The sequence below is a fragment of the Pollicipes pollicipes genome, unplaced genomic scaffold (assembly GCF_011947565.3).
Source record: "Pollicipes pollicipes isolate AB1234 unplaced genomic scaffold, Ppol_2.1 Scaffold_5724;HRSCAF=6776_pilon_pilon_pilon, whole genome shotgun sequence".
In the NCBI taxonomy this organism is placed as follows: Eukaryota; Metazoa; Arthropoda; class Thecostraca; order Pollicipedomorpha; family Pollicipedidae; genus Pollicipes; species Pollicipes pollicipes.
In genome coordinates, this window is record NW_023596746.1 from 12665894 (window position 1) to 12676422 (window position 10529).

The 10529-nt window shown below is 58.7% G+C and overlaps 1 protein-coding gene across 1 annotated transcript; it reads right to left on the reverse strand.

Annotated features, from left to right (window-relative positions):
- Positions 1-88: 88 nt before the first annotated feature.
- Positions 89-10518, reverse strand: LOC119102487 (glycosylated lysosomal membrane protein A; the record flags this gene model as incomplete). The annotated part of the gene is given in 8 exon segments (XM_037225859.1): positions 89-2058; positions 3352-3600; positions 4217-4310; positions 7278-7402; positions 7710-7907; positions 8255-8521; positions 8694-8789; positions 10452-10518. Coding segments are annotated over 7 exon segments (1188 nt in total). The 3' UTR covers positions 89-1881.
- Between the last annotated feature and the right edge of the window lie 11 nt (positions 10519-10529).

A 10529-nucleotide genomic window follows, 5' to 3' on the forward strand; every position in this document is an offset into this window, starting at 1 on the left:
TCTGCGGATATACACACAAATTGTGCGACGCAATGTGCAAGGTGTACGGGTACAACACATATCAATATTATAATTAGGCAGCTGAGATAGAATCAACGGCCGTTCCTTTAAGCATCGACTTGAGCCAAACGATTCATGGCACCCACTCACGTCGTCTCCGCATGGTCATAGGGCATGAGTTCGAGTCTGCCTGGATGCAGCCTGTTGCCCAGACCAACGATATCCTGGGCGGCTCCGGGGAGTTGGTTCATTTCGCAAAAAAACTCACGTGCGGACTCAAACTCGTATTTTGCTCCCGTTTGGCTAGAGTTTCAGCCATTGCTCAACGGGAATACCGTTATGAAAGCGATACAGATCGCTGTAGAGGAGGACGGATTATCTCGATCCTGTGCGATGCGGCAAGAAACTGATAAACTCGTACTCTAGCATTAAGGTTCCGAACCGGAATCGGACTCAGCCTGCGGACTCCGACTTCCGAACCAAGCAAATGGATGGACTCAGGCCATGTAACAGGGGTGAACTCGGGACTCGAACAAAAAACATTGGGACTCCGGGCGAGGCTTTTGGGCCAGGGTCCATGCATGCTGCTGGGTTTGGGCCAGCCAGTGCCGGTCCACGTTACTGTACTGTGCTGGGAGTCCAACCAAGTTCAGCACAGCTGCTGGGGCGCCTCGAGTTCCGTGCACCTAAACAGCGCGCTCTGGATGTCAGTGGACCTAACAGAGCCGAAATCGAAGAATACACGGTACACATTTACAACACATTACAGTAAGGGAAATATAGGTTCGTGCTGGGTTCACTGCTACCCAAGTCTGCAAGTTCAGTCCTCAAGTCTGTTGTTCAACGCATGCCTATAACACAGTACAATGTGTAGAATCAGAAGGCGTACCACTACACCCGGTTAATATCACTGTTGTAAACATCTGATGACACGACCGGACCATCGTCTACGGACTCCAATGTCACCAGTTCTAACAGCAGGCAATAGGAGATCACAGCTCTGAAGTAAGCACAAATCTGCACGAGTCGCTGCCACGTGCTGCTCGGGAGGCACCCTGACAGTGCTTAATCCAGTGAGACGCTTCTGCGATACTGCCGGCGCGGGAGGGTCGGAAGCCCTGGTGCATCAGAAGACTGAGGAAAGCGCCGATGATACTTCGTTCATGGGATGAAGAGGCCCCACTTTTACTACAATCAGACCAACAATTACCCTACCAATAACTGCCAAAATCGGCATGTCTGGAGTCCAGATTTGTTTGTCCACATCGCAAAAATCAGCGCCCGAATCACACAGACCCCGGCCCGAGCCGGCAGTCGCAGAGACAAAGGCCTGAGCCGACAGTCACACAGACCCAGGTCCGAGCCGGCAGTCACACAGACCCAGGCCCGAGCCGGCAGTCACACAGGCCCAGGCCCGGGCCGGCAGTCACACAGACCCCGACCCGAGCCGAGTCACACAGACCCCAGCCCGAGCCGACGGTCACGCAGACCCCGGCCCGAGCCGGCAGTCACACAGACCCAGGCCCGAGCCGGCAGTCACACAGACCCAGGCCTGAGCCGGCAGTCGCACAAACCCAGGCCCGAGCCGGCAGGCACACAGACCCCGGCCCGAGTCGGCAGTCACACAGACCCCGGACCAGGCCGGCAGTCAGACAGACCCAGGCCCGAGCCGGCAGTCACAGAGACCCAGGCCCAAGCCGGCAGGCACACAGACCCGGACCGGGCCGGCAGTCAGACAGACCCAGGCCCGAGCCGGCAATCAGACAATCACACCGCGCAGTTCGCTGGCCACCCCACAGATCAGCGTGTGTAAGCACGAGAGCGCCGTGCAGCGCGAGAGGGCGGGGGGCTGGCGGTGGCCGGCCGGCTCACTCCTCGCCCTCATTGTCGATGAGGTGGGTGGGCCCGGCTGCCCGGCCGCGCAGCCGGCGGACGCCCATCCAGACACCGCCGCCGAGCAGCGCCAGCGTCGGCAGGCCGAGACCGATGCCCAGCAGCAGGATCACCATCAGCGAGAACTGGTCCTTCGGCGCCGCACCCAACCCGACCGTCACCGACCTGCCACACACGGGCCTGCCGTCATCCGCCCGTCATACATGGATCGACCACCATACAGCCGCCACAGGTGCTTATTCATACTGACTCGCCATACGGAGGACCCGTCTTCGAACCAGCCGGGAAAAACCAGCCGCCACCGACCTGTCACACAGACACCAGCCGTCCTTCGCCTGCCACAGAGACCAATCCGCCATCAACCCGTCACACACAAGCCTCGTCGTCGACCAATTACACACTCACAGTCTGCCACCGGTTGTACAGACCCACTTTCCACACAGCTTCCCGCCAAAGAGCGGTGGGTATACATAGAGTGACTGCCCCCCGCCCCGTTAGAGACACGGGACAGGCCGGAGAGGCCGGCTGCCAGTGACTGCCTCAGTCCCGTATGAGACGCGTACAGGCCGGAGAGGTCGGCTGACAGTAACTTCCTCGGTCCCGTTAGAGACACGGGACAGGCTGGAGAGGCCGGCTGCCAGTGACTGCCTCAGTCCCGTTAGAGACACAGACAGGCTGAAGAGGCCGGCTGCCAGTGACTGCCTCAGTCTCGTTAGAGGCACAGACAGACTGGAGAGGCCGGCTGCCAGTGACTGCCTCAGTCTTGTTAGAGACATGGGACAGGCTGAAGAGGCCGGCTGCCAGTGACTGCCTCAGTCTCGTTAGAGACACAGACAGGCTGGAGAGGCTGGCTAACAGTGACTGCCTCAGTCTTGTTAGAGACACGGACAGGGCAGAGAGGCCGGCTGCCAGTGACTGCCCCTGTCCCGTCAGAGATACAGACAGGCTGGAGAGGCTGGCTAACAGTGACTGCCTCAGTCTTGTTAGAGGCACGGACAGGCCAGAGAGGCCGGCTGACAGTGACTGCCCCGTCCCGTCAGAGACACAGACAGGCTGGAGAGGCTGGCTAACAGTGACTGCCTCAGTCTTGTTAGAGGCACGGACAGGCCAGAGAGGCCGGCTGCCAGTGACTGCCTCGGTCCCGTAAGAGACGTGGACAGGCCGGAGAGGCCGGCTGACAGTGACTGCCTCGGTCCCGTAAGAGACGTGGACAGGCCGGAGAGGCCGGCTGACAGTGACTGCCTCGGTCCCGTAAGAGACGTGGACAGGCCGGAGAGGCCGGCTGACAGTGACTGCCTCGGTCCCGTAAGAGACGTGGACAGGCCGGAGAGGCCGGCTGACAGTGACTGCCTGGGTCCCGTAAGAGACGTGGACAGGCCGGAGAGGCCGGCTGACAGTGACTCACCACCCAACATCCGTACTGGGCGCCGCGCAGCTGGCCGTTGCGTCCCCACTCACCACTGTGCGAACTTGGCGTCCGAGTACCAGCCGTCCTCGGCGATGCCGAACGTCACCGGCAGCGTGTGTCGCAGCGGGCCGTCCGTGAAGAAGGCGCGCAGCAGCGGACTGGCCGGCGGCTCGTCGTCCGACGTCAGGCTTGTACTGCCGCACTGAGGTCGAGTGCTCGATCGTGCTCTCGGCGGCCGTGTACGCCACCGGCCGCCACTGCACGAAGCCGGCCGCCTCCGACGAGCCGAGGCTGTACAGCTGGCGGCGGAGGACGCGACGCTCAGCATCGGCCGGGGACCCGCTCGCAGAACATGTCCGTGTGGCGTGTTTTGAGGGAGGTATCCGTCTTAATGGCAGCTGCTGAGCTGCGATGGAAGCTTTTGAGAGCATCGCGCGTTCGGGAGTGAGTTGATCACACTCAAGGGTACGTATTAATGCCAATTCATTCTATTCGTTGCACCGCCCCACCCCAACCTGCCAACTTCCAAACGTCCAGTCTCATCAAGACGTTGAAGCAGACGGAAAGAGCTCCAGCAGTCTGATCAATATATAATGGCGGACCGCCATCACGTACATGAAATCGTGCCGACCGCAGCAGCTAACGGGACATATTGTCTACCGGGGACGTGTTTCAGCCCACCCGAGGGGCGGTGGCGGAGCACCAGCGCGTCAAAGCTGCCTCAGTAAAAGGACTGCTGTGGAGACGCCAATGCCTTCCCCAAGCCCTGAGGGATATCAGTCAGCGAAAAGACTATCAATGGATGACAGACCAAGATTACGAGCAGGGTAAAACGCTGACAACCCGAAGACGTCCGTAAATGATGTCATTCTCCACTTCAAATATCGCATATCTGCACACTAATGAATGCCTTACCTTGAATACGCCCGGCGTGTACTCGTCGTCTAGGCTCTTGGTCAGGTTTAGCTTCTCGGGCTCGTTTCCCGCGGTGGTCAGACGCACCCCGAACCTGCCAGCACCACAGGATGGTCAGACACACCCCGAGCCTGCCAGCACCGCAGAACCGTCCACTGAGCCTGCCTTGTCTTCACATTCAGCTGCAAGCCTGGTCGAAAAGGCAGTTAGAAACGACCGGCCTGGCATACTGAGGCTGCAGAGTCGGCACCGCACGACCGATTCAACAACCTGCTCCTAGGGAAAAACTGGCTCCACTGACCACTCTGCAAAACTTCATGCACAACACCTCTTCAGTTTCAAACTTCCTGACGCTCTGCTTCCAGCCGGCGGCCTCTTGCAAATTACAGGGCAGTGACTACGACTATATGCGGAAGCATGTACGCGAGACGATGCGTAAGTGTGTGTACGTCAGGTGCGCCAGTGTTGTGCCGCAGGTGGATTGCAAGTGCGTGTACGCCAGGCGGTGCGCAAATACGTGGGCCAGATTGTGTGCAAGCGTGAAGATCAGGTGGAGCATAAATGTGTATGCCAGATATGCCCCACGGTGTACGTCAGGCACAGCACAGCTGTGTGTACGCCAGGTGGTGTTAAGTGTGCAGGTGAGATGTGCTAAATCATGTAGATGAGGCAGTGAGCAAGTATGTAAGTCGAGGGTGTGCATGTAAGCCGAGTGTGTGTGAGCCAGGCCGTGTGTTGCTGAGTATAACCCAGGAAAGCATCTCGAAAGCACGAGTGTAACCGTGCGGCAAGACATTTGCAAATCCCACTCCATGTCAGGGGCACGTACGCCAAGTGACGAAACTGACGCACCACTGAACGTACACACACCTGGATCTCCCTGGCATTCCTATTCTTAAAGCACAGATTTTACAACATTCTCTTAGTCAACACACATTGTTTAATCAACCAAAATTAGGTGCTGCCGCCGACAATGCAGAGAACATCGTTTTGCAACCGGTCTTAACCACATGAAGCAGGCACTGCGTTGTCGGTAAGCGCACGGCAGCCCAGCCTGACGCCCTGGTAGCCCATACAGGTGATGCCAAGCCGAGCGAACATACATCCAGGGCCAATTCTCGACAAGACTGCAGCCATGCTGACACCTGCCCAGCTCGACGGCACCCCCCTCACGGGCACGAGACTGGGCCGCAGCCGCGCTGACACCGGCCCAGCTCGACGGCACACCCCTCACGGGCACGAGACTGGGCCGCAGCCGCGCTGACACCGGCCCAGCTCGACGGCACACCCCTCACGGGCACGAGACTGGGCCGCAGCCGCGCCGACACCGGCCCAGCTCGACGGCACACCCTCACGGGCACGAGACTGGGCCGCAGCCGCGCTGACACCGGCCCGCCCAGCTCGACGGCCCACACCCTCACGGGCACGAGACTGGCCGCAGCCGCGCTGACACCGGCCCAGCTCGACGGCACACCCCTCACGGGCACGAGACTGGGCCGCAGCCGCGCTGACACCGGCCCAGCTCGACGGCACACCCCTCACGGGCACGAGACTGGGCCGGCAGCCGCGCTGACACCGGCCCAGCTCGACGGCACACCCTCACGGGCACGAGACTGGGCCGCAGCCGCGCTGACACCGGCCCAGCTCGACGGCACACCCTCACGGGCACGAGACTGGGCCGCAGCCGCGCTGACACCGGCCCAGCTCGACGGCACACCCCTCACGGGCACGAGACTGGGCCGCAGCCGCGCTGACACCGGCCCAGCTCGACGGCACCCCCTCACGGGCACTGAGACTGGGCCGCAGCCGCGCTGACACCGGCCCAGCTCGACGGCACACCCCCTCACGGGCACGAGACTGGGCCGCAGCCGCGCTGACACCGGCCCAGCTCGACGGCACACCCCTCACGGGCACGAGACTGGGCCGCAGCCGCGCTGACACCGGCCCAGCTCGACGGCACACCCTCACGGGCACGAGACTGGGCCGCAGCCGCGCTGACACCGGCCCAGCTCGACGGCACACCCTCACGGGCACGAGACTGGGCCGCAGCCGCGCTGACACCGGCCCAGCTCGACGGCACACCCCTCACGGGCACGAGACTGGGCCGCAGCCGCGCTGACACCGGCCCAGCTCGACGGCACACCCCTCACGGGCACGAGACTGGGCCGCAGCCGCGCTGACACCGGCCCAGCTCGACGGCACACCCCTCACGGGCACGAGACTGGGCCGCAGCCGCGCTGACACCGGCCCAGCTCGACGGCACACCCCTCACGGGCACGAGACTGGACCGCAGCCATGCTGACACCGGCCCAGCTCGACGGCACACCCCTCACGGGCACGAGACTGGGCCGCAGCCGTGCTGACACCTGCCCAGCTCGACGGCACACCCCTCACGGGCACGAGACTGGGCCGCAGCCGTGCTGACACCTGCCCAGCTCGACGGCACACCCCTCACGGGCACGAGACTGGGCCGCAGCCGCGCTGACACCGGCCCAGCTCGACGGCACACCCCTCACGGGCACGAGACTGGGCCGCAGCCGCGCTGACACCGGCCCAGCTCGACGGCACACCCCTCACGGGCACGAGACTGGGCCGCAGCCGCGCTGACACCTGCCCAGCTCGACGGCACACCCCTCACGGGCACGAGACTGGGCCGCAGCCGTGCTGACACCTGCCCAGCTCGACGGCACACCCCTCACGGGCACGAGACTGGGCCGCAGCCGCGCTGACACCGGCCCAGCTCGACGGCACACCCCTCACGGGCACGAGACTGGGCCGCAGCCGCGCTGACACCGGCCCAGCTCGACGGCACACCCCTCACGGGCACGAGACTGGGCCGCAGCCGTGCTGACACCTGCCCAGCTCGACGGCACACCCCTCACGGGCACGAGACTGGGCCGCAGCCGCGCTGACACCGGCCCAGCTCGCCGGCACACCCCTCACGGGCACGAGACTGGGCCGCAGCCGCGCTGACACCGGCCCAGCTCGACGCGACACCCCTCACGGGCACGAGTACGTCAGCCGGGCTAGGCCGCGATTGGCGCCGCCGGCGTGTGCCCACCTGGGATGGCCGAAGCCGGAGCTGGTCTCCAGGCCGCGCAGTAGGACGTCGACCACCACCGAATCGCCGGTCTGCAGCAGGTGCGGCAGCTGGTCTGTGCGCCGGGCGCTGTTCAGCATCAGCAGCTGGGGCGGAGCGGTGGGCGGTCAGGTGAAGCTGGCGCCGATCGCCGCCGCCGCCGCGGCACAGCGCCAGACGACCGTACCGGCGGCGGCGGTCTGTGGTCCGTGGTCTGTGGTCTGTGGTCTGTGGCCTGTGGGTCTGTCGGTCTGTCGGTCTGTGGCGTCCGCCGGCCGGCACCGACCACACAGACCGCATCACAGGCGCCATCACAGGCGTCTGTCCTGCTCCCACGTCTCCCGGCATCAGCTCCCACCAGTGAGTAATCACAGTCGCCACAGGTCTCTCGCCCGCCCGTCCACCGGTGCCCACCTGGATGGTGACTGTGCCGGCGCTTCCAAGGCCGGAGAAGTTCAGCGGCGGCGACTGCAGGCTCAGTCGCACCTCCGAGCTGCTGTTGCTGCTGGTGAGCGTGCCTTTCGTGAAGTCCAGGTCGGCCATGTTGTACAGCGTGCGGTTGGCCGCCTTGCCCCAGTCGGCCGTGTCCTTCGGGTCGTCAAACTCCAGCAGCTGCCGCAGGAGGCACCAGGGTCAGCGCGGGCAGTACATCAGGGGGATGGGGCCGGCGCGCTGCCGACTGACGTTCTCTGGCGAGATCCCCACGCGGCGGCGGCGTCCACCCGCCTACTCAGTCCGGCCTTAACAGTGCCACAGAGGTAGCTGGGCACAGGGGCGATGCCGAAAGGCGACGAAAATGATGGCATACAGTGCGTGCACTGGTCCATGTGCCGCGCAAGCTCGCCCTTTTTCACTGGCAAGGTGGTGGCATTTGGAGCATCAAGGACAAATATCTCTGGAGTAAAAACATACCGGAGCCCAACATTCTTGCAGGGTGAGCAGAGCCACTCGGTCCTTGCCTGGTCCATGCTGAATCCGTAGGACGCCAGCACGGAGTCGGCCATGAGGGCACCCTCCGGATTGTCTGACACCAACTCAGTCCAGTTGATCTGCGGGGTCACTCCGCCGGGCGTGCGCAGCAGAAGGCACGCTGGCGTGTCCCACAACGCCATGTACACGTGCAGCGTGTCTGACGGCGCCGAGGCGTTGATGTACAGCAGTCGGTGGGCCGCGCACACGTCCGGCGGAGACTGCTCACTGCATCCCGGGTTCCAGACAGCGTGCAGCTGAAATGGGGAATCGTTTGGTTGGGGGTCTGTCCAATTTAGGCCTGAGTGGAAAACTGGTCATAACTGTCAGTGTATTTTCACCAAAATTATGTGCTCTTCATGCATAAATTTGTAATTCAGGTGAGCAAAGTTTCACATAATGCAAGTTAACAGCATGTGTGTGTATTACCTTTCTTGTAACTTCATCATCATCACCAAATGCACAGGTAGCACATAGTAATAAGGCAGCAAGATAAAATGTATGCATCTTGAAGGTGCTGACAAGCTGGAAAATACAAAAAACAGTCAGTCAAAGTTACCTGGGCACCTGGGCACAAACACAAACACCCATCTGCAATAACCAAAGCTTTGCAGTGCACCCAGAAGTACTCACTTGGGAGACAATTGCCCAGAGAGAACATAAATCAACACAAAAAGCAAATAAAGTCCAGATAATTTTCAGCATATGTACATATACCCATATATATATATATATATATATATATATATATATATATATATATATATATATATATATATATAGCCCATGATATGGAACATTTGAGAGGGAAAAATGGCAAATTGTTAACTCGTTTATTCCTGTTTTTGGCAGGCAAATGATATCTTACACACTGTCACTGCATCACCACTGGCCTGCCCTCCCCAATGTTTTTGGCTGGAATACTACAAAAACATGGGTAAAAGATGATCATAACGCAAAGACTATCTTCTTTGATCTGTTTGCATAGTGATGTCTCATACCACTGTGATAACAAAAAGTCATAGTTGCTACAACAAGATACAAATCATAACAGCTGGGTGGATAAAGAATGCAGCAAACTTCACATACCTAGTGCCATAAGACACAGAATGGTTTGCAATGTTAAAGTGAAAAGCTCTGGAATATGGGGGTGACCTAAGTCCTTCATGGCTAACCCTGCCCCCATTCCCTGCAGCCAAAGTGTGTGCCAGCTCCTATGACAGTCAAAGAAGAGTGTCATCAGCACCCTAAGGTGGCCTCTGAAGGGAGATGCATGTGTCAGAAGAGAATGTGCATCCAGTGCCTGCTCCCTGGATCTAACTCTGTGTGACTTTCTATTCTGCTTAAATTAAAGGCTCCTTTTCTGCTTAAATTAAGGCTTAAATCAAGGAAATTATACAGATTCAAAACATGTACTGCATGCATTCAAAGTAAAGTGGGCCAAATCTGGTGAGAAAAATGGGGAGGGGGTAGGTTGTTGGGCCTCCTATTAAGACCCCAATAATTTCATAAAATTGACATCCCTGGTGGTCATTGTTACAGAGCCTGTTTATTAGATGTGTAGCATGTGCAAATATTATTCTACCATTATCATCCTGCAAATTTTGAGTAAAAAGGAGCCATAGTCTATGCAAGACAAATTGTCACATATTGTGAATCATTATCCTTGCAAATTTTGCCAGTGGCCTTTTATTTCAATGAGTGGAATAGAACACCAGAAAGGCAGGGAACATTATACCACTAGCCTCTAGAGAAACAGTTTTCTTACTTGTCATGTAACAAATGTTCTGGCTCAGTTACAAAATATAATAAATACTTCAAAAATTTAAATGACCCAATAAGTAAAGAAAAACACTCAACACTGCAACAAAATAGCAATGATCAATTTCACAGACAGAACAGCCTAGGAAAGGGCAGGCAGCCCATTGAGCAAAGCAAGTACTTCTCAACACTTTTCATTGATAACATAATAAGGGTGTTATCACATCCTAGTGAATTTCTAATATGATAGCTGCACCATGTCAACAAAATCCGCCAACACTCCAAGCACATAATATATGGGCTGAAAATTTCTCCACTGAAATGCCAAAGCACCTAGAAGTCAAGTGAGGGTCTGTGGCTACGGCTAGATCTAAAGGAAGCTGAAAAATCCCAATGCATCTGGATTATGAGCAAGCTATTACTTACAACAAAAAATGCAGATCCCTGTCAGTGATGAACCGCACCTGCAGGCCCAATGTGCAAGAACGACGTGGACCCGCCTCG